At 46.9% G+C, this 24,855-nt stretch overlaps 1 protein-coding gene across 4 annotated transcripts in view; it reads right to left on the reverse strand.

The window, feature by feature from the left end:
- The window catches only part of PLS3 (plastin 3), a 65,000-nt gene that overhangs the window by 16,819 nt on the left and 23,326 nt on the right, over positions 1–24,855 (reverse strand). For 2 of the 4 annotated variants that reach the window (XM_082207440.1, XM_082207443.1), the window contains exons 2-4: positions 9,214–9,316; positions 2,495–2,583; positions 1,080–1,243 (exon numbers count right to left, since the gene is read on the reverse strand). In XM_082207440.1, the coding sequence (XP_082063566.1) occupies positions 1,080–1,243; positions 2,495–2,567 (237 nt within the window). In that variant the 5' untranslated portion in view covers positions 2,568–2,583; positions 9,214–9,316. Of the gene's footprint in view, positions 1–1,079; positions 1,244–2,494; positions 2,584–9,213; positions 9,317–22,293; positions 22,529–22,561; positions 22,663–24,855 lie in introns of those variants that run through there. The other 2 variants (XM_082207441.1, XM_082207442.1) reach the window with 2 other exon arrangements.

Below are 24,855 nucleotides of genomic sequence, written 5' to 3' on the forward strand. Positions count from 1 at the left end.
GTAACATGCTCCATCACTTCTGGGTTGCCATGGAGCGCAACCCGAAGCTACTTCAACCCAAGGTATGACTGTACTCCATTTTAGTGCACTTGGCACATGGTTTATGATACCCCATCCATCAAACAAACAAACAGCGAGCATTTCATGACCACTGAACAAAGTCTGCATTGGGCTGTTTTTTTTTAGTCTCCCCACCCCCCACCCACAAGGGTCCCACCCCTAAATATTTCATGGTACTTCTACAAACTTTGGAGCTTCCACAAACTAGCGCAGTTGGTAGAGAATGAGACTCTTAATCTGGGGTCAAGTCCCACAACAGGCAAAATATTCCTACATTGCAGGGGGATAGACTAGATGACCCACACGGCCCCTTCCAACAATAATTCTATGATTCTATACAACTTGCTGATAGTACTCTCTTATGCCTGGGTGGTGCTCTCTTGGCACTTGGAGAATGGAGATCAGGATTGGAGAACCAGCAGCCCTCCAGATCTTGTTAGATTCTAGCTCCCATCAGCCAGGGCCAGCACAGAAAAACATCAGGGATGGGGGTGGGAACAGTAATTCAGCAACATGTGGTGAGCTGCAAATTCACCTCTCCTGAAAGATCGGATGATCTAAGTCTTCTGCGCTTGTTGGTGCAGCTCCAAAGCACAGCATGTAAGCACCTCGCATGCTATTAGATCAGAATCAACTAGAACACCTAAAGGAGTCAAAGGGCTGGAGGAAGTCTGGGGAGATTTTTGTCTTTGGATAGCAGAGCCCCCGACTGCCAAAATACCTCACCACAAACTGCTTTTGAGATTCCCTCAAGTTTTCCCAAGTGGTCTTGGGGGTGGATGGCATTGTTGTTTGGGAAAAAGAAGCCCAGAGGTTTCAAGGCCTTTAAGAAGTGGAATAAAATTCTTAAACCTTGCCAAATTTCATATCAGTCCATTCAGCTCTGCTGTGTGTGGCACAATACCCCCTTACCATCACAGATAAAAGGCTGGCTGCCTTGCAACAGAAGCAGGCACCGAGGTTCTATGACTGGAAGAGACACGGAGGACTAGCAGGAGGGAGTTTTTTTAGATACTTACGTAAACAAACTCTTCAAAGCTGATCTTCCCATCTTTGTTCTTGTCCCCGTCTATCATCAGTTTCTGGATGATCTCTCTCACTTTGTATCCAGGAAGGGGAAGGTTGGCTTCTTTGAAGAGTTCGTGCAACTCATAATCACAGATGAATCCATTGCTGTTGAGATCTTTAATGCAAAAGAAAAAAACACAAGGCTTGTGAGAAAAATATTGTGGAGTTTTATTGTTTGATATTAGGTTGTTCTAAGCTGCTTCTAAGTCACAAAATATAGATTTATTCATTCATTCATTTGCTTGCTTGCTTGCTTACTTACTGAATTTGTATTCTGCCCTTGCTCTCAAATGAGCCCACAACACCCACATTTATTTAATTAGGTATTTATTTAAAAAAACATTCTTAAACCATTAAAACATTCTAAAAACAGTTATCATCCAGTGATCTTGGGGTTGCCAGGAACTGTATTTCTTAGCCATCAAATGTCTGGGTAAACAGGAAAGTTTTCAAATGACTCCTGGGAGTTCATAATGATGGAGACAGGTGCGCCCCACTAAGGAGCGCATCCCATAAAAAGGGGAAAGCAGGTGTACATACTCATATATAAGCATGCATTTGTAGCCTGTGCTTCACCATGTGGTCCCAGGGCGAGGCTACATACGGCTCAGCGCAGAAAGGAAACCAAGTAATACATAAACACCATGAAACCGAATAAACAGCAAACAGAAATCAAAGCAACATTGCAATGGGAGGGACAGCCTGATCTTATCTTCCATCTCCCCAAAAGGTGCTTATTAACCTGACTTCCAAAGCACATCCCATGCTGAGGCCACAGGCTCCTTAGAAAAGCAAGGCAATTTGCAGCTTAGGGAGTGCCGCAGAGAAGCCCCTCTCATGCCCCCACCCCCATGAATCTCACGAGGGCGGCATTAAAGCAGTAGCAAGGCTTCCATTGCAGATCTCAAGACCAACCCAGGTCTACTTGGAAGGAAACACTGCTTCTGCTATGTTGGGTTAATGTTGCGGGGAAAATACAGGATGATGCTGGATCACAACCTCATGTGCTTTTAATTCTGTTGGGAGCTGCCCAGATCGGGGGGGGGGGCGTTTAAATAACAAATTATTATTATTATTATTATTATTATTATTATTATTGAATACATTTCAATAAATATATCTTTCTTTTTATGATCATTTAAATAGCACTGGTTCCTTTCAGTTCAGACTTTTGGCTCTGTTCTACATATTATCTGGCTGCTTGGCTAAGATCACCCACTAGGGGGAAGCACGAACAAACCTGGCACACAGAGACACCACGCTGGAGAGTGTTTGGGACCCAGTTTGCTGCTCCTAGAGCAGAGGCACCCACTCCTGACACCCGGATGCATAATTCATGGTGTTGAAAGCCATAATAGACACTCACCGACTTTGGCAAAGGCCTCCCTGAGTTCCTCTAGCTCATCTTTGGATATCTGTGTAGTGCTGGCCATTTTCATGCATTAAAACAAGCACCTGCAAGGGAAAGGGAGGGGGGAGGGGGAAGAGAAGCAGGAACACTGAATAAAATCAGGAGCACCAGTCTAGTTTTGAAATCCCTCCTTTCCCAACAGACTGCAACAGAAAATGGGCTGCTGTGTCTGCTACTCCGCCAGTGGGATTTCTCCAGGCATGAGAGAGCAGTGTGCTAGCTAAGCCATTAATGCTATCAATATCTAACAATCCCCCTGTTAACTTTTGAGAACAGGGCACACTGTGGCTGCCTGTTAAACCGAAGAATTCGCTCCCGCCAGAAGAAGCACCGAAGGCCATCACCCTGGATGGCTCTAAAAGACTTATAGACAAATTCTCCTGCTCTGGAAGGCAGGACTCGAACCAATGGCTTCAAGTTACAAGAAAGGAGATTCCAGGAAGAACTTTCTGACATTAAGAGCTGTTAGACCATGGAAGAGACTCCCTCGGAGGGTGGTGGCCTCTCCTTCCTTGGAGGTTTTTAAGCAGAGGTTGGATGTCAACTTGTCATGGATGCTTTAGCTGAGATTCCGGCACTGCAGGAAGGCTGGGCTAGAACTCTACAGTTCTGTGATTCTATAATTCTATGAGTATCTCAACAAGGTTAGTAAGAGAGAAAGTGTAAATCAAACAATTATACAGAAGAAGAAAGTGGATATTATAGAAAACATGGAGGGGTGGAAAAATAAAAAGGCAAGATTATTATAGCTATTCTAATAAAGGACACTGAAGATATTGATTCTGTTCCCAATAATTAAATTTTACTCAACCAAGTGTTTAGATTTATGGTCTCCTTATTACAAAATAAAAGGGATTCTCAATGAACATGCTGTCCTGTTATCTGCCTTAATTAAACTCTGCCATGTTTACTGTCATTATGGTGCTGGAGAAGAATCTTGAGTGTCCCATGGACTGCAAGAAGATCAAACCTCTCCATTCTGAAGGAAATCAACCCTGAGTGCTCACTGGAAGGACAGATCGTGAAGCTGAGGCTCCAATACTTTGGCCACCTCATGAGAAGAGAAGACTCCAATACTTTGGCCACCTCATGAGAAGAGAAGACTCCCTGGAAAAGACCCTGATGCTGGGAAAGATGGAGGGCACAAGGAGAAGGGGACAACAGAGGACGAGATGGTGGGACAGTGTTCTCACAGCTACAAACATGAGTCTGACCAAACTGCGGGAGGCAGTGGAAGACAGGAGTGCCTGGCGTGCTCTGGTCCAGGGGGCCACGAAGAGTCGGACACGACTAAACAACAACAACATGTTTTCTGTCTACAACCCCTCCCCACAACTTGGCATTCTCCAGACATTTTGGACTACAAATCCCACCATCCTGAAACATCTGGAGGGCAACAGGCTGGGGAAGGCTGGTGTATATATCCCATCCCAGATTCTTATTAAGGCTGGTGTATATATCCCATCCCAGATTCTTCTTAAGGCTGGTGTATATATCCCATCCCAGATTCTTCTTAAGGCTGGTGTATATATCCCATCCCAGATTCTTCTTAAGGCTGGTGTATATATCCCATCCCAGATTCTTATTAAGGCTGGTGTACATATCCCATCCCAGATTCTTATTATCCAAGTCAATCAACAAGCAGACCTGAAATCTCCTAATTTGGCTTGAAGAAGATCTCACAAGCTCACGGGTTTTGCAAAGGAACGATGCCGTACCCTGAACAGTATCAAGGAGGAAGCTCTTTAGGTACCTCCAAGCCTCAATGTACTGCATTAATACTGCCAGCCAGGATGCTTCCATGTGTGATTTATTCGCAGTCTGGTTTTGGGGAGAGTGTTTCCTCAAGGCTCACGCAGAACCAAAGTTTTGGCTTATTATCACTGACAGCGTGCTGGGTAGCTTCTTTACTCTTAACTGGTTTAGGTGTCGTGGTCTCGGTCTCGGTGTAATAAGAACAGGAGACCATAAATCTAGGACAGAAATGTTTAAAACAAAACTTGCAAATCACTGGTTCTCAAACTTTTTTATGCCACCACATCCTTGGTTGCATAAACTCCTCCCCAAGTGCTCACTGCCCTATCTTATAAAAAACATTATTCAAAACAGCGTTTTCCACTAAGGCCGTGATAATAACACAGTAAAATTCCAAGTGATGGCAATTAACTGTGCAGTGCTCAGTGGGGTTATAATTCTTTGATTATGGTGCAGAACAAGTTATACACAGTGTGCATATTCTTGGAAATGTAACAAATAAATAAGTAAATTGGGGTGGGGAACCCGCTTCAGCTGAAGGGCTGCATTTCCTTTGGGGCAACTTCCCAAAGGTCACAGGACAATGGTGGGAGGGGCTAGAGGGGAAAATTGGCAGATTTTACCTGTGCACAGGAGGGTACTTTCTACACAGCCAGGTGAGCAAGAGGCATGATCAGAGTTCAAGGCCATATTTCCAACCAGGCAAAAGCACTCAAGGAGAGTACATAGCAAAGAGCAATGAAGGGCTGTGGTCTGGGGAAGAATTCCAAGGGCCAAAGAGAGGGTCACATTTGTGCCCTGGCCCTAAGGCTCCCCACTGCTAAATTTAATAATAATAAAAAAGGATTGTGTGTTTTCAGGTGAATATGGGCTGCCTGGTACCACTCAGGAGAGGAAAGAGCGTGCTGTGAAATGAATCAAAGCAGAGTGTTTTGTTGTGTGGCTAAAGGTGGCCACCTGCCAGGATCCTTTGTTTGAACTGGCACCAATGAACATTCCCCCTGCCTCTGTTTGCAGAGCGGCTCAATAGGCCCCACTTGCTGTTCCAAGCTAGAGGCTTCAGCATGTGCTTCCAGGTGATGGAGATGTCTGGAGGCCCTGTTTGTCTGGGGTTGCAAACATTTGCTGAGGTTTGGTGCTTTGTTGTTGTTTTTTTATTCTGTGTGCTTAAGAATCCATTTTCACAAGGGTTGTGGGGGAGAAGGCAGAAAACAAGCAAAGGTTAAATAAACATGGCACGCTCAGTGCCCCTTTCCAGCCCAATAATTATATATGCCATGTCCTGTGTCACACATGGCACCAGGTGCGGCAGAGGTAAAACCCTGTCTGAGCCCCAAGGAGGTTGCCTGCCACCGCCAATCTGTTGGTCAGTGATGCCTTCAAAACCCCAAGAAAAACACTCTGTGAGCTTGAAAGCAGCTTCTGAAGACCCAAAATACTGGCTAATTGTGGGATCTGGAGAAGCAGCATCTTGAGCAGCGCTGGGTTACTGGCTCCAACCACCTGCTAGACCTGGCCCACAAGTGGTGGAGGGTGGAAATGTCCTGGTCCTAGATGCAGCTTCCCTACCTCTGATATTTGGGGTGACCTTTATTTACTTCCTGCCCAGAGTCTGGCTGCTGCCATTGAGTGCCAGGAAGCAATTCTCTACTCCATCCAGCCCCAGATCACTGCAGTTGACCAGGGTAGGTAAAACATGGTGGGCTTGGCATGAAGCTTGGCTCATGTGCTTCAGGGATCCATCACTGTGAGGCACCGTGGCCTGAATGCAGTCTGCAATCTCTCCTGCTCTCAGTTTGTGCCAAACACATGGCACGGATGAGCTGGTGACAGGGACACCTGCCTTGGTGCTGAGGTGGTGGAAGCAGCCTTGAATTTATTAACCTTCTGACCCAGGGCTTGCCCATCTTTTATGGCCAGGTGGCACATCTGCAAATCAAAAAACCTCTGAAGGGCACAGGAAATACAGGGCCCAGGCAGGTGCACCTCTGGGTACCACACTAGCAATCCTCATTCCAGCCCTTACTATCCCTATATATATTTTGAAGCCTGATGCTCAGTTTAGGATCTGTCAAGAAAGAAGGAGTGGAACAAAACACTCCCTCTTCCCCCTGTTTGCTGAACGAAAGCTTTTATTCTGCTAAGCTTTGCAGTTTTCACCTTTTGCAATCAGGACACACTGAGCTCAGCACTGGGAACACACAGAGGTCAGCTGAATAGAGCAAGGCCAGCCTGCTTGCCTGTCCATCACCGTAATTCCATAAAAGCAAAGGGGAGGGAGCATAAGGCTACTAGTGACTATTAGCCACAATGGCTGTGTTCCACTCCCGCTGCTGAAGGCACTATGCCTCTGAGTTCCAGCTGCTCAGAAACAGAAGTTGGGGAGGGGGCTGGTGCACTGGGGTCCTGCTTCCCACAGGCACCTAGGTGGCCACTGTCAGAAAGGGTGCCAGACTGGGTGGACTCTTCTTAAGTTCTCACCTCCCACCAAGCGGGCAATGGCCTTCCAAATGACCTTGGGCAGGGTTTTCCAAACTTGGGTCTTTGTTGGACTACAACTCCCATCACTCCTAGCTAGCAGGATCAGTGGTCAGGGATGATGTGAACTGTAGTCCATAAACAGCAAGTTTGGGAGACACTGGTCTCCATTGACTGGCAGCCGATCTGCAAGGTTTCAGGCAGGGTTCTCTTCCAGCCCGACCTGGAGATGCCATTGGAGACTGAATGTGGGACCTTCTGTATGCAAGGCAGACGCTCTGCCCCTGAGCTGCAGCCCTTCCCCAGCTCCAGCTTATGTGGTTTACGAGGAAAGGCATTTGGGGTTTTTTACTTAAGAGAAAAGGCAAGTTTAAGAGGGGGCGTGATAGCAGCACATAAAAATTATGCATGGAATGGAGATAGTGGATAGAGAAAAGTTGTTCTCCCTCTCCCCTATACTAGGACTTGTTGACATCCAAGGAAGCTGCATGTTTGAAGATTCAGGACAGATGTGACAAAAAAAAGGGTACTTTTCCATGCTGTTCAAAGTTAGTCTGTGGAACTCACACCCACAAGAGACTGCTATGGCCACCACCTTGGATAGTTCTAAAAGAGGATTAGTCCAATTCATAGAGGATAAAGCTCTCAATGGCTAATAACCCTGACACATATGTTCCACCTCCATGCTTCTGAATACCAGTTGCTGGGAATCACAAGTGAGGAGAGCACTGTTGCACTCATGTCCTTCTTGTCAGCTTCCAAAGGCAACTGAGAACAGAGTACTGGACAAGGCGGGCCATTGGCCTGATCCAGCAGGTTCTTCTACAGTTCCTTTCTCCTCCAATGATGACTGGAATAGACAGCTGCTTCTGTGCAATCACACACACAAAAGTTGTCTCAGTTCTTCCAGCTCAAGCCAAAACCCAGTTAGAAAGGGATTTTCCCCATGCCTACAGGATCTTTGGGGATTTCCTGGCATCAATGGAGAAGTGGTTCAAAATATACACATATATATAAAATATACAGGGCGTGGGTGGCGCTGTGATCTAAACCACTGAGCCTAGGGCAGTTCAAAAAGCACGGCAAGTGCAAGTAGATAAATAGGTTCTGCTCCTGTGGGAAGGTAAATGGCGTTTCTGTGCGCTGCCCTGGTTCGCCAGAAGCGGCTTAGTTATGCTGGCTGCATGACCCCGGAAGCTGCCTGCGGACAAACGTTGGCTCCCTTGGCCAGTAAAGCGAGATGAGCACTGTGACCCCAGAGTCGTCCGCGACTGGACTTAATTGTCAGGGGTCCCTTTACCTTTATATAATACACACATGCACACACACAGTGCTGTAGTGAAGGCAAATCACTACACAATAGTTGCAAGAGGAAAAGAAAAAGGGAATGAGAAAGTGTTTTCCATATTCTGCCACTCCGCACTCTCCAGCACTGGGCAAAGGCTGAGAGCACCTGCCTACATGCAACAGAATAGCCATGCAGCAGCAACAACAACAAAACCTGAACATCAGCCAACCTTGGCTGGCTCTAATTCAGATGCGTAACAGTCCTGACCAAGTGTCTCCTGGTCTGGATGCATCAATTCACCTCAGGGACTGGCTGTTTTAAGTCCACACATCATTTAAACTGACTAATGCAAGTGAATGAGTCAATAGCTGAGGTTTTATTTCGCCAACTGCTAAAAACCTGAGGAACACACCCACAGTTTAAACACAGGTTAAGGAGCAGCACCCAGGGGGAGGGACTGGAGAAGGTGGGGAGAAACTGCAGGTGAGCAGAGCACAGGAAGACTTCAGACGCAACTGGAACCGGCGTTCCCATTTGCTGGTGTGAAGAGATCGTTGTGAGCAAGCCTCACTGGCTGATGCAGCTCTCATGTCTCAACAGGCCAACCACACAATGCTACTAGTGTGAGCTAGAGTTACTTCTGGTGCACCCCTGTTTACACCCATGTTGGGAAATGAAAGCAACCTTTATCAGGGAAAAGCAAGAGGGGGAAAACTGGAAAGGCAAGCCCCAGCAGGTGGTTCAGCTAGAATGTCAAGACTAAGAAAGAAAAAAGTCATTGCCCCATCTAGTCCAGCATCCTGTTCTCACAGGAGCCAACCAGGGGCACCAATGGGAAAAGCCCACAAGCAGGATTGGCACACAAGAGCCCTCTCGCCACCTGTCTTTTCCGGCAACTGGTGTTCAGAAGCATGGATGCCTCCAACAGTGAAGGCGGAGCAACAGTCCTCATGCCTAATTCATATCCCCATTTCCCATGAATTTGAACCCAGCGATATACTTTCTGAGTTTCTCTAAGCAGGATTTGTTGAGAGGATGCAGAATGTGAGGTGGGAGGAAGAAAAGCAGGCGTTGCCATGGCCTCTTCCTCCTCCTTGGAGAACCGCTGTGATAAATATACAAATAAGTTAAAGCACCACATGGTTTGCCTTACCTATATATTGTTTTGCGTGGGGGGCGGTCGCCCTCTGAGCCAGGAACACAGTAAAATCACAGCAGACACCAAGTGGAAATCACTGCTGTTGGCTTTTCAAGCCCTGTTGGGGGACAGAAAGAGGGGCAGGGTGGAGAGAAAGATGCATGCAATGGTTAGTAATGCTTCGTTGACTCTATTAAACACGGAGAGAGTGAGGTCAGCTCCTGTTTCTGAAAGCAGAGAGCACTAATAAAACCACTTCTGCTGTTTTAAAATGGAAGAAAAGAGGCTCTGGAGGAGTTGTCCCCCCACCCAGAGGCGCCACAGAGGCCGGCTTAGAGGATGCAGCAATTGGGATGTGGGTTCAAGGGTCAGTTTTCAGCTCTAGGCAGAGCAGAATAGTTTTATGAGCCACCGAACCCCTTTCTGAAGCCTGTTTGAGAGAGAAACTCCACTTCCACACAGCAGAGGATTCCTCTGCAGGAAGCAGCAGCAAAGTCGATAGGGGAGAGCCCCTAGCATCCTGTATTCATCCATCGCATGCAGACCACAGAGAGCATCATTGGTGCAACAAAGCATTGGCTCCTCTCAGTTCCAAGTCCCACAAATCTTATGTCACAGGGAAGCTCCCAGTTGATGCAGGGGCTCTTCATTTACATGTGAGCACAGGAAAGTCCCCAAACTTTTCTGGCTGTGATGGAATCATTCCAACTTCCCTTTCCACTACTTTATTGGCTTATTTCTCAAAATTTACATATACTGCTCAGTTGTAACCTCAAAACATTTTGTGAAAGGTAAAACACCATATATATATATATATATATATATATATGTGTGTGTGTGTGTGTGTGTGTGTGTATATAATATTATATATATGTATATAATATAATGTATGTGTGTATATTATATATATATAATCTCCATGTGTGTATGTGTGTATATTATATATATATAATCTCCATCCAGGAAACATTTTAAAACAACATTTTGCAACATTCAAAAATAATTAAAATAAAAGCTAAAAACCAGCTTAAAACAAATGTCAGATTTCTACATGCCTTGATGGGCTCGCCTAAACAATTCTCAGAGTGGTTTAACAACCAACCCTTCTTCACAGGAAACTTTGGAAACCGTAGCTCTAGAAAGGGAATAGAAGTCTCCTAGCAATTCTCAGTACCCTTCACAAACTGGACTTCCCAGGATTCTCTGGGGGAAGCCATATTCATTTAAACTAGAGTGACAGGGTGTTGCTTTAAATGTTTGGTGGGAATGAAGCTGAATATTTCCTCTCGGGAAGCAAAAGTTAATGTGTGAAGGAGACATCAGATGGGAAAGATCCTCTATTCATGGGGCTGGCTCCTACCACCCATCCCAATACGCTCAGTAAGAGGAGAGGAGGGTGTTTTCAGATTAAATATCTCCTCTTTTTTTGCCATCATCCCTTCAAAGCCTGAAGGATTAATTTACTTCCTTGTTTATCAAATTCCTTCCGTGCCAGAGGCTCTGTTTGTTGCTGAAAGATAATTCTGAAGTTAACTGGCTATAGTGTTCCTTAAAACTTACTTAAAGAGAGAAGAGATCTTGCAGGACAAGATTGCAGGGGTGGAGAGCAGATGAAAGGGTCCTTCAAACTTCTAACTTAGTGGTTCCCAAAGCAATGCCCCCCCCGGGGGGGAGCAGGAAGGGGGAATTACCTAGGGGAGGCAAGTGGGCAGCAAAGGGGGTCTGGAGGTGTCAATGACTATCAGACTTTGAAAAGCTGGTGTGACTGGATCATATCTGCTGAATTAATTAAATGAAATAGTTTTAATTGGATGGACAGGCACTCTGGAAGCTGCCAATGGTCCATGTAGCTCAGTAGTGTCTGCACTGACAGACGGCAGTTCTCCAAGGATTCAGAGGGGTCTCCCCCAGCCTCACCCAGAGATGCTGAGCATTGAACCTGGGACCTTCTGCATGCAAGAAATGTGCTCTGCAACTGAGCTATGGCTCAGTTCCACAGCTCAAGAGCATCTCTCCTTCTGCATTTTTTCATCCACACCCTCCGTGTTTTATTCCATCATCTTTGCGCTTCCTTTTCCCTGTTCAACACTTCCATTCTCTGCTCTAGCCAAACTCCCTTAAATGAGTTTACACATTCTTCTTGCTTTCTAACACTTGTTAGATTAGGGCAAACGAACGGCATGCAGACTCAGCAGCACAGTCAGAGCCATAGTCAATTAATTAATCTACTGCATTTTCTACAAATAGGTCTGGGCTCAAAGTGGTACACAAAAACTCAGGAGTGGCTCTCAGAGCCAGAGATCCCCCACCCCTGGGATAGCTCAGTGGGTAAAGGAAACTCTTAATCTCAGGATTGTGGGTTTGAGCCCCACGTTGGGCATTGCAGGGAGTTGGGACTAGATGGCCCTCGTGGTCCCTTCCAACTCTACAGTTCTAAGATTCCTTTGACCAGCAGCTGTTCTCTGGCTGGTCACTATAACATGCTGGTGGACTAGATGAGCCTGTGACTGATTCTGCACCACACTTCTTGTGTTCTGCCCAAGTCCCTGGAGAAGGCTCTTGCCCATCACCTAACCATGGAGCCTTTGAACTTTCTGCATGCAGAGTAAGTGCTCCAGCCAGCTGGCTGCAATTCCTCCCCAATACTTACATTAGAACAGACTAGAAAACATACCAGATCCTGCTGCCTTAGAGTTAAGAACCTCCATTGTGGGCTACTTTACTCTGAGTTGCCTAGAAGTTTAGCTACTGCTAACAAAACACCTTTCCAACATCCATTAAATCTGGTGCAGTCTGAGAAACTATGAAATCAGCATCCTAGCAGCTGTGACATAACCTGCAACTATCTGATTTTTAAAAAGCCACACGATTATAAGGACTCGGAACTTGCTTCCAAGCGTGCTTACAGGGAACCCACCCAAAAGACTGCTGACATTGTCTCGATGACAATGTTGCTATTTGTTCACTCAAGGGAAGCATTAATCTCAAATTAGTTAAGTGTTGGCTTTTGCTTTCTAAATGCGATCGGATGCCATGACAAGGGAGTAAACCACGAGGCCAGGGAGAGGCCAGGGAACGCCCAGCTGGCAGGGCAATCCTGTGGGAGAAGCCGGCACAATTAGATCATGCTGACTAAGACCAGACTCGCAGCCCTGCCTCAGGAGACAAGGGATCAGGGAAAAGGCAGCAGCTGCCTGGTCTAGAGCATGATCCGCTTCACCTGATGAATGGGCTGCCACCAATGTTTCAGCTAGTGTCAAATGCTTTTGTGTGTGTGTATGTGTGTGTGTGCGCGCGCGTGCGCCATTTGCAGGTCATAGTTAAGAGCCCTGGCACTTTCATTTCCACATGAACTAGCTACTAATATTCACAGGCATGCTCCCAATGGGCGGTGCCCTATGTGCACCCCCACGTTTCACTTTGCTCCTTCACATGCTGTGGCTGACCCTCTTAAAGCCACATCTGTTCACATCCTGTGGCAGCTATGTGGAGACTTTTTCATCCAGTGGGCCAGAGGCAGAAGCAGGCAGAGCAACAACTGTAAGACTGCCTGTATTTAATTATTGCATTTCTATCCTGCTTCCCCCACCCAACCAAGGAGATCATGGTGGCCTATGTGGTTCTCCTCCCAGTACTGTGTCCAGTTCTGGGCACCACAATTCAAGAAGGACACTGACAAACTGGAACGTGTCCAGAGGAGGGCAACCAAAATGGTCAAAGGCCTGGAAACGATGCCTTATGAGGAACGGCTAAGGGAGCTGGGCATGTTTAGCCTGGAGAAGAGGAGGTTAAGGGGTGATATGATAGCCATGTTCAAATATATAAAAGGATGTCACATAGAGGAGGGAGAAAGGTTGTTTTCTGCTGCTCCAGAGAAGCGGACACGGAGCAATGGAGCCAAACTACAAGAAAGAAGATTCCACCTAAACATTAGGAAGAACTTCCTGACAGTAAGAGCTGTTCGACGGTGGAATTTGCTGCCAAGGAGTGTGGTGGAGTCTCCTACTTTGGAGGTCTTTAAGCAGAGGCTTGACAACCATATGTCAGGAGTGCTCTGATGGTGTTTCCTGCTTGGCAGGGGGTTGGACTCGATGGCCCTTGTGGTCTCTTCCAACTCTATGATTCTATGATTCTATGATTCTATGATTCCTCCTCCTTGTTCAATCTCCACAACAACCCTCTGAGGCAGGCTAGGCTGAGAGGCAGTGACTGCTCGAAGTGAGCTTCAAGGCCGAGTGAGGATTTGAACCCTAGTCTTCCAAGTTCCAGACACTCTAGCCCAGGGTCAGCAAGGTTTATCTTGCCTGGGCCAGATCACACGTGTCCATGAGCATGCACACCCATGATTTTCAGCGTCTGCGCAGATGCACATTTTCGGCATCTGCGCATGCACAGACATGATTTTCGGTGCTGCAGAATTGAGTTCCCATACCACGCTGCACCGGTTTAGCGGTGGCTCGTGGACCGGTCAAACGACCTCTGCGGGCCGCTTCCAGCCCATGGGCCTTAGGTTGCTGACCCCTGCTCTAGCCATTAGTAGGCTAGTTTCTTCCTTCTCTCTCTCTCCCCCTCAGGCAAGCAAGAGGCATTATCAGAAGTCAACAGCACATTTCCTGCAGGGCAGAAGCCCTCAAGCATCGAGTGTGGGGCAAAGCAGGGCTAGACAGTAAGTACTGGAGGATCATATTTGAGGGTGACAGGAAGTGAGATGGAGATGTGCTCAAGAGAGGGGTGTTGGGTGTTGCCCATCCTATGCTCAGTGCTTGGGGCAGGGGGACCCTCGCAACATCTGGTTTAAACTCATGTTTATTTATTTTTCCTTTGGGTAGCCACCACTGGAATGTATATTAGATGACTGCTTGTAAACAAGCTAGCCCATGACCCGTGGATATTTCAAGCTGTGCCAGAGCTACAAGAAACAGCAAGCAGGGAGGAAGAGTCTGTCTACACAGGGCGAGCCTCTCTCTTTAGGCCAGAACATTTGACACTAGCAAACAGAATTATGAGTATTTTATGAAGTTCTAGCTAGTTCTTAAACATTTGAACCTGGCTCACAAAAAGGGCACCAAGGTGGCACCAAGGAATCAGAATTAATTTTCCCACCTGTGCCTGCCCTGCTGGTTTCATTCAGACAATAGACATGAACCATGGAGAAATAGGCTATTAATTATGCTGTGGGTGTCCTTTCCTCTAACCCAGAAGCAAAGCATAATGGAAATTCTCCTGTGTTGATCACAACAGCTAGTGCAAAAGGAGCTTCCCTTCTTTCACATTGCAAATGCACTTCAGCAGTCTGCTTGGTTCTGGACTACAGCTCCCAGAAGCCTCAGTCCGGGATGATGGGAGTTGTAGTCCAAAACATTTAGGGATAAAACTATGGAACTCAAGTCCCACAGGAGGCAGTAATGGCCACCAACTTAGATGGGGGAGGCAACTATTGATGGCAACTATCCACAATGGCTATGCTCTGCCTTCACAGCTGGAGGCAGCAACGCCTCGAGTACAGTGGTGCCTCGCAAGACGAAATTAATTCGTTCCGCGAGTCTCTTCGTCTTGCGGTTTTTTCGTCTTGCGAAGCACGGCTATTAGCGGCTTAGCAGCTATTAACGGCTTAGCGGCTTAAAGAAAAAGGAAACAAACTCGCAAGAGGTTTCGTCTTGGGAAGCAAGCCCATAGGGGAATTCGTCTTGCGGAACGACTCAAAAAATGGAAAACTCTTTCGTCTTGCGCGTTTTTTGTCTTGCGAGGCATTCGTCTTGCAAGGTACCACTGTACCAGTTGCTGGAAGCTGCAGGAGGGAAGAGAGGTAACATGCTCAAGTCCCACTTGGGGGATTTCCATTACCATTGGCATCTGCTTGGCTGCTGTGAGAACAGGATGGATGCTGGACCGGGTGGGACATTGGCCTGGTTTTATGTTCTTATCTATTATTATTATTATTATTATTATTATTATTATTATTATTATTATTATTAATTTATTATTTATACCCCACCCATCTGGATGGGTTTCCCCAGCCACTCTGGGCGGCTTCCAACAAAATATTATTATTAATAATAATAATAATAATAATAATAATAATAATAAATTTTATTTATATCCCGCCCTCCCCAGCCGAAGCCGTAAGGAGTCTCGCTGCAGCATTCTGCACCCGCTGGAGTTTCTGGGTCAGTCTTAAGGGCAGCCCCACGTAGAGCGAGTTACAATAATCCAGTCTGGAGGTGACCATCGCGTGGATCACAGTGGCTAGGTCAGGGCAGGAGAGGTAAGGAGCCAACTGCTTAGCTTGGCAGAGATGAAAAAATGCTGCCTTTGTTATAGCTGCAATATGCGCCTCCATGGAAAGGGAGGTGTCGAAGATTACACCCAAACTCTTAACGGACGGTGCACCCCCGCAAGAGATGGGAGTTGCCCCCCCAATCCCATATCGTCCCGTCCCAGCCACAGGACCTCTGTCTTCGAAGGATTTAACTTCAACCGGCTCCCACGTAACCATCCAGCCACAGCTTCCAGACATCTGGTCAGTGTGTCTGGGGCCGAGTCAGGATGGCCATCCATCAACAGATAGAGTTGGGTGTCATCAGCATACTGATAGCAACCCAGCCCAAAACTCCGGACAAGCTGGGCGAGGGGGCGCATAAAGATGTTGAAAAGCATCGGGGAGAGTATCGCACCCTGAGGTACTCCACACACCAAGGAGTGGCGCGATGACAATTCCCCAAGCGCCACCCTCTGTCCCTGACCAGAGAGAAACGAGTGCAGCCATTGAAGGACTGTGCCCTGGATCCCCACGTCGGCAAGGCGGTGCTCCTTCAGGTATACTGGATCTAGAAATTAGTTCATCCAGGGGGTCATTAAACTGAAACATCCCTGGGTTTGTATCCAACAGAGTGCTAAGTAAGCATCCCGTTGTCAGTGCAAGGATTCCCTTATGCACAATGAGATTTTCCTCCTCTCCCCCCTCCATGCTCAAACATGCACCCTGCACTCTCCCCAAATATGATCTAGGAGATTGGGGGAAAGCCTCAGAACAGTTTGGGGGGGGGAGAGGCAAGCAGGAGGAATCGTAGAGTTGGAAGGGACCCTGAGGATTATTTAGTCCCACCCCCTGCAACGCAGGAATATGCAGCGGCCCCAAATGAGGATGAAACCTGGAACCTTGGCATCCTTAGTGCCACACTCTAACCAACTGTGCTGGCCATGCCATGGGGGCAAGTCCCACTGCACACGAAGAAATCCTTGTGCTGACGGGATGCTTAATTAGCACCGAACTGGATGCAAGTCTTGGTTGACAGCAACTCTCAAAGATCTCAGGAACTTTTAATTTCTTTCTGCATGCCAAATATGTGCTGTGACCTCCTCCTACACTTCAGTCTGAATGCTCACTAGGCAGCTATAGGTGTTCTTTCTGAGATCTTATCTCTCCACCTCCGATACACACATCTGTAATATGGGGATATTAATGGTCAACACCTTTCTCATGAAGACTATTGAGAAGGACTTTGAACAGATAAGGCCCTATACAAATATCAGAGTTCTACATATTTTGGTTGGTAACCAATATCCTGCCCTCACCCTTAAACACAGCCCCATGTATGTCCACTTGGAAGTAAGTCCCAATGGGTTTTGGTCCCACAAAACCATGCTTGCTGCCGCCCTATGAAGATGGGGGCAAGCCCCATTGAGCACTGCAGGACCAGCTTATGACTAGATATGCACAGGAATGGGGTGCTGGTCCCTGACACCAGGTTATGTCTCCCAGTGAGCATGGGGCCAATCCTGTGCCCCCCTTCCCCACAACCCCAAGTCTGGAGGTGTAGATATAATCTAGGAGTCCCCCACAGCTGCACTTCCCTCTGGAGGTCCTTCAAAGCCCAGTGCAAGTGCAGGAAGGATGACTGCCACTCCATAGTTAAAGCAATGGAGGCAGTGATGGCCAGCAACCCGCCACCGTCAAGGGTGATATGTCTCTGAATATCCATTGCTGGGATACAGCATTTGAAATTCAGCAAGTGAAGTTTGCACTTGGCTAGTAGCCACTTACAACCAAGTGAAGATGCCTGGACACCAGGATTGGCACCTGACGTCTCTACCATTTGGAGGTACATGCCTGTGGATCCTGTTTTCACACACTAGCAAGACATTCTGTATAATTCTATCTGTTATATTTTATCTGCACATTCGGAATGAATTTCAGGAACTGAAAAGTCCTATTGAAAAATACAACTTTTGAGCCGTCTGGCCCCAAAATGGCAACTAGGCATTCTGTTTGGGCTTAAGGAGCCATCCTGATTTAAGAAGCCATTTGGTGCCTGGCTTATATGTATCTGAATTTCTAACACTGGCTGGGAAACATGAGTTGGGTCCTGCCTGGGTGCTTCCAATTAGGGCATGCTCTTGACCACTGTCAGAACATAGGGCTGGACTAGATGAGCCATTGGTCATTGTTGTTAAAAACAATTTAAAACATTCAAAAATGATTAAAATCAATGCTAAGGTAAAAACCAGATTAAAACACATGCCAAATTCCTACATGTCTGGATAGGCTTGGTAAGACACATATTTTCACTGAAAAGAGCACAGCGAAGGTGTTTGCCTGATGCCAACCATAAGGAGTCCCAAAGAGTGAGTGCTGCCACACTAAAATATACATTTCTAAAAATGTGAAGGCTAATACCTTTCACATCTACCCAATGTATCTTTTAAGAGACCTCTGGCCCTCCTGATGTTGCTGTATTAATACTACTACCATTATTACTACTCATAGTACTAGTACTATTAGTTGCTGTTGTACCCTTATAGTAGCTTTGCTTTAGGATGGTTTTGTTTCCTCTGTGTTTGAATGGGCCTTTTTCAGGGTGGGTTTTTATTTTTCTGTCCCGAAGCCCTTTCCACACATACTGTGGAAGTTATACAAACAAATATTTGAAGAAAAGAAATCCAGTCACTTTCTGTTCCAAGTGACCTACACTCAGAAGAATCCAGGTTCAAAAAGGTTAAGCTCTCATATCATCTAACTGTTTAGCAGCAGCAACAAGCAGAGATTCCAAAAAAATAGAATAAAGAACTCTTGGAGCCAGCAGAGCAGAGTACTTACTCAATCTCCTTAAAGGTATGAGGAGTGAAACCTTTCCACATTCCTCTACCTGAAAGCCAGCAGCTTTCAGCATCTTTCAACAGTCCTTTTACTGGGTCCACCACCTCCCAAGGAAACAAAACAAATAAAACTCAGCAAGGTCACCACAGCTCTCAAGCAGGTCAGGCAGAGGCTGCCATTAGGCCACAAAGATTAGGACCGAGACGGCACAAACACTGCAGATCATAAACAATAGATTCTAACAGGAATGAAATAAAGTAAATTTCAAACTGCCAGCGAAGGCATTCCTAGCAAGAAAAAAGAAACACGCCCACACCAAGCCATTAGTGTTTCTGCAATCAAGGATTTTCTAATGCCCCAGGCAGCGTTTCCCAAGTTTGGATCTCCAGCTGTTTTGGGACTACAGTTCACATCATCCCTGACCACTGGTCCTGCTAGCTAGGGATGTTGGTAGTCCAAAAAACAGCTGGGGTGCCCCAGTTTTGGAAACACTGGACTAGAGCAAGGGGGAGGAAGCTTCTTTAGACTGGAGGCCTCATTTCATCTGGGGCAAAAGTGAGCCAAGTGTCAGATTCCAGACATGCAAAAGACCCCTACACACACCTCTCTCCACTCAGGCGAGCAAAAGTGGTTATCACTGATCATTATGCACCCCAGCCAGGCAAAAAGCCCAACATCTTGAGGAAGCCCCAGGGCAGCAAGTGTGAGGGAAGTGGCTTGAGGAGGCCAGCCCAAAATGACTACATTTGGCTCCCAGGCCTCAGGTTCCCCACCCCTGCCCATAGATAAGCTGTTTTGGACTACAACTCCAATGAGCTATGCTGGCTGATAGGAGCTGTAGTCCCAAAAAACAGCAGCAGGTTGGGGAACGATGGAATAAATGCTCGAACGTGAGAAGTCTTCAAAGAGAGAGGCAGGCAGGCACGCAAGCAGTGGAGCTGGGGCTTTCTGGGCCATTAAAATTTAGTAGTAGGAGAACTCCTAAAACTAATCAGAATAATTTAAATATATATATAAACTATTTATTAACTTGGCAACAGATTAAAGGTGCCAGTCCTCAGTGTGGGATGGGAGACAGAGGCTATCAGCTGTTTTCTTTGCTACTTATGTTCTGAAATGGTTTGGAACTAGAGCCATGAACCGGCCCCTCCCTGGCCAAGCCCAACATTATCTGAACTGAGCTGCAATTCAGGCCTCACAAGCTATTCTGAAATCTTCTTTTGTCTTCAGAGGGAGTGAGTGAAATGGAATTGAGATTTCATTATCGGCAAACTTGTGAAAATCCCACTTCTTCTTCTTCTTCTTCTTATTATTATTATGTCACTGCCAAGATGTTTGTGCGTTGTTGTTTGAAGAAAACAACAACACAGCTAACAGTTACCCTCTTTTGTTAAAATGTTTTCTAATATTGTTTTAGTGAACCTTGTTAATAATACGAGAAAGAAATTACTTACAAAACTTGAAGGTTTAGAGGCTCTCATTTCACCCTGCAATTTCACATATCCTGCTTTGCAAGACAGATTAAGTGGGAGGCAGTGAAATACTAAACCCATTTTGGCTAAGTAGCCATCTGAACCACACCTAACACACTCCCCCCCCCCCCAAATCAAGCTGGCTTGGAGAGAGAATTTCTTTTAGGTTATTGCATGATGTAAGTAAGGAGTTGTCCAATGTTTTGTACCAATGGGCACATTTTGAATTTTGAGAGAACACAGGGGGTACCAGTCCCCAAAGAACTGTTGTGCGGGGGCATAGGACAAAGTGGCTGCTGTGGGGAGTGCAGCAAAACACAAAATTAGAGAGACAGTCACCTCCACAAACCTTACCATGGGAAGTCATAGAATCAATAGAATTGTAGAGTTGGAAGGGACCCCAAGAGTCATCCAGTCCACCCCCTGCAAGGCAGGGATCTCAGCTCAAGCATCCAGGACAGGTGGGTGCCCAACCTCTGCTTTGAAACCTGGAAGGAAGGAGAGTCCACCACCTCCCGAGGGAGACCGTTTCATTATGTCCTACTGGTCCCAATTGTGGAGATCACAAGGTATTGATTTCACACAGAGGGGGGGGGAGGTGCTACTTCTGTCTGATAGCAACAGGGCGCATTCCTCAGTACCAATAAAAATATACAACGTGGCTACACCACACCCTCATTTCACAGAAATCACTCAAAAAGTACCTGCGTATTTTGTCTCATAAAGTTCTATGAGAGCTAGAGACTTGCTTTTTCTTGGGGGGGGGGGAGAACGCTCAGAGTGTGGGGCACATGACTAGAGGCACCAATGAAATCCTATGGCCCTGCTGACCAGGGATGATGAGAATCGTAGTCTAGAACTGGGTGATGGGTTAGGCGATGGGCTTCGTGAGGTGGGGAATGCTTCCCTCCGTGAGGGAGAATTCCCAGGCCCACTGAACGAGGCGGTCATCATCCACATATTAATGAACACCCAGCCCAAACCCCCTGATCTCTCCCAGCATCTGCATGTAGATGTTGAAAAGCATGGGGGACAGGAGGGAACCCTGAGGCACCCCATAAGTGAGAGCCCAGGGGTCTGAACACTCATCCCCCACTAACACTTTCTGAACACAGCCCAGGAGAAAGGAGCGGAACCATTGTATAACAGTGCCCCCAGCTCCCAGCCCCGCTAGGCAGTCCAGAAGGATGTTATGGTCGATGGTATCAAAAGCCACTGAGAGATCCAGCAGAACTAGGAAACAGCTCTCACCTTTGTCCCTAGCCCGCCGGAGATCATCAACCAGTGCGACCAAGGCAGTTTCAGTCCCGTGATGAGGCCTGAATCCCGACTGGAAGGGATCCAAATGGTCTGCTTCTTCCACGTGTGCCTGGAGTTGTTCAGCAACCACTTGCTCAAACAGCTTGCCCAAGAATGGAAGATTTGAGACTGGGCGATAGTTGGTCATATTGGCCTAAACAGCCCCACAACAAGGAGCCAGGGAGGTTGTAGATGGCAGGAACTCCCCTTCCAGAATCCTGCTCAGCTTCTCACACACACACCCCAACCCCAGTTCTCACTCTAGAGCAAATGAAGTTTTACATAAAGATCCAAAGCCCATTTTGCAATAGCTTCATGGACCATGTATCACATTACAAGTGTCAGAATGAAGACAACGAGAAAGTTTGTTTTCAACACTGGAGCTTGCAGCATCTCATTAAAGGTAAAGGTAAAGGTACCCCTGCCCATACGGGCCAGTCGTGACCAACTCTAGGGTTGCGCGCTCATCTCGCTCAACGCAGCATCTCATTACTAGATAACTTAATTCTTGACTTAAAACATCAACACACTCCTGTCTAGAGCAACCTAGAAAATACCTCCCATTACCTAAATTGTAGCTTCACATATCAAATCAGCAAAAAATATTTACTTAGAATGCTCTGCAAAGAAGTGTCCCATCCCACGAAAGCCTCCCCCCACACACAAAAATCACTTCTCCTACTTCACAAAAATTAACTGTCAGATCTAAAAGCATAAGTGTGTGCAGAAGAATCACTGAGAGAAGTAAAAAAACCTCCTCACTATTTTGATTGGCTCTGTTATAATAGTGTACTGTGAGTTTTGGAATCATATTTAAGGGCACAGTTCCTTTGCTTATATCTAGAAAAAATGACTTGGGGTGGAGAATGACAGACCAGAATTGCTCTCATTATACTCATTGCTTTCTTGGAGAAGCAAACCAGAACTGCAGAGCTATTAGTCCGCCATCGCAGCCTGTCCAAAAACATAAGACACTGCTCAAAACTGGTCTTATTTTATCACAAGAAAAACTCTAATCTTAAGGTTTGTCTCCACTGAATTCCATCTCCTGTACACTTCTATCAAAAGGACTGCTTAACACACCAGTGGTAAAGAGGAAGTTAAATGTAAAAAGAGAGGGGAATCTTGCAAGTCAGCTTAGCCTCAAGAATTCATTTTGCCACACTGCAGCAACACTGAGCCAAGACTTCCCGCTTTAGATCCCCAAAATTGTTTCAGTCTCCTTACCTCGCCCCGTCCAGATTTCAGAGGATAGCAGATCTGTTTCTTCACTTAGCCCCACAGCAAAATATGGAACATTCTTCCACGCCCAGAAAGTTAATTCTGGAAGCCCAGCATTCCTCTTAGAATTGTAATTCTAAGCAGCGAGTCACAACACTTCCTGCCAGCAAATGAGAGCATGCTGACAGAAGCCTGAGCTGTTTAAAAGCCCCTTCCCCACTGTCTAGAAACTTTGCATTACACAGCAAAACTCCCAGCAAGTAGCTCTCCTCACCTGCCTCTAAGCTCCAGGGCAGACAGATCACAGATCCAGCCCAGCGGGTGGGGCAGCGGCTTCTCTGAAATTTGATTTGTGAATCAAACAGAAGCTTTCAGCTGCAAGCAGAGAGCAAACCAAGGATCATTCACAGCTTCCCTGCACATTGTTCCAAAACTTCAGTACAAGAAAAAGGTACATCTTCAGGCATAAACTACTTCTAAGCAATGTGTTAGAACTTCTGTTTCACAGATTAAAATTGTGGGTTTTTTCTCCATGCCCAGAAAAGGAAGGCAGTTCCTTTGTTCTGCCAGTGCTAATGGCATGCAGCTTTACTAAGGAAAGATTTCACATTGTTAAAAGAGTACAGTAGTCCTGACCAAGGAGAGATTTAGCCAAAATGTTTCCCTGTTGCTTTTTTTCTCAGGAGGGAAGAAAGAGTCCTCCTTGAGCCAGGAAAGTGAGTCACTCTCCTGACTGGCCTTCCTTAGCCATGACCTAGAAATTTAGCTACTAGTAGCTAATTCTCCAGAGAGGTAAACACTTGCCAAGGTTCTAAGTGTGTCTGTGTGCTTTAAATATAAGGGGTGGATCCAAGCTTTTTGAAGAGATTGCATTGGGGAGTTCCTGTCTCCTTTCCTACTGCAGATCACCACCCCCAAATGCCATTATTGGGGTGGGAGGATCCTGAGAACGGCAGGTGATACGGAAAGGGCCTACAGCTGGAGAAGGGACGCGGGTGGCGCTGTGGGTAAAACCTCAGCGCCTAGGACTTGCCGATCGTCAGGTCGGCGGTTCGAATCCCCGCGGCGGGGTGCGCTCCCGTTGCTCGGTCCCAGCGCCTGCCAACCTAGCAGTTCAAAAGCACCCCCGGGTGCAAGTAGATAAATAGGGACCGCTTACCAGTGGGAAGGTAAATGGCGTTTCCGTGTGCTGCTCTGGTTCGCCAGATGCAGCTTGTCACGCTGGCCATGTGACCTGGAAGTGTCTCCGGACAGCGCTGGCCCCCGGCCTCTTAAGCGAGATGGGCGCGCAACCCCAGAGTCGGACATGACTGGCCCATACGGGCAGGGGTACCTTTACCTTTACAGCTGGAGAAGGAGAAACTGGAGAAGGCTAATGCCATCCCAGGCCTTCTTTGTAGAAGGAGCCCCATGGGACTAAGTACAGTGGTACCTCGGGTTAAGTACTTAATTTGTTCCGGAGTCTGTTCTGAAACTGAAACTGTTCTTAACCTGAAGCACCACTTTAGCTAATGGGGCCTCCCGCTGCCACCGCGCTGCCGGAGCACGATTTCTGTTCTCATCCTGAAGCAAAGTTCTTAACCTGAAGCACTATTTCTGGGTTAGCAGAGTCTGTAACCTGAAGCCTATGTAACCTGAAGTGTCTGTAACCTGAGGTACCACTGTATCAAGAAGGAATTCTGTTATAAGGCCCTTGGCTGCAAAGGAGAAGGAATCTGCTGGTCACATCACAGGCTCACAGAATTGCAGACCTGGAAGGGAGCCAAAAAGTCCAAACTCTGCAATACATGGGATCAAATCAGTTGAGCTTCTCTGTTTTATATGCCTGGACACTGTTAATTTGGCTGTACTTGGCTCCAACTGTACTTGGCTCCAGCCCCACCAGAAAGGCAGAGGTGGCAAGGAACTGTACATTTAAAACATTGTGATGTCATCTCAACACCTAACAGGCTCTTTCATGATGGGAGTTTTGAACTACTGGCTTTTGCATTTTTCTTGCCACTTTGCATCAGGCCTACTCCCTTCAGTGAAAAAGCACAACATATGATAAAGGTACCCCTGCCCTACCGACTCTAGGGTTGCGAGCTCATCTCGCTCAAGAGGCCGGGAGCCGGCGCCATCCAAAGACACTTCCGGGTCACGTGGCCAGCATGACGAAGCTGCTCTGGCGAGCCAGCACCAGCGCCGCACACAGAAACGCCGTTTACCTTCCCGCTATAAAGCGGTCCCTATTTATCTACTTGCACTTAGGGGTGCTTTTGAACTGCTAGGTTGACAGGAGCTGGGACCGAACGACGGGAGCTCACCCCGTCGCGGGGATTCGAACTGCCGACCTTACGATCGGCAAGTCCTAGGCATTGAGGTTTTACCCACAGCGCCACCCGCGTCCCTTTTACAACATATGATGGGCTGGTTAAATAGCATTGAGGAACTAATTCCACCCTTGCAACCTGAAAGGCAGGGACGCAGGTTGCTTGTGAAAGAGACAAGCAACATGCGTACCAGGTAAGCAACATGCGCGTGCAATTGTCATTTTATGGCCACCTAATAGACACAAAGGGCCTTGTT

This window comes from Podarcis vaucheri (genome assembly GCF_965113315.1).
Source record: "Podarcis vaucheri genome assembly, chromosome: Z".
NCBI classification, from domain to species: domain Eukaryota; kingdom Metazoa; phylum Chordata; class Lepidosauria; order Squamata; family Lacertidae; genus Podarcis; species Podarcis vaucheri.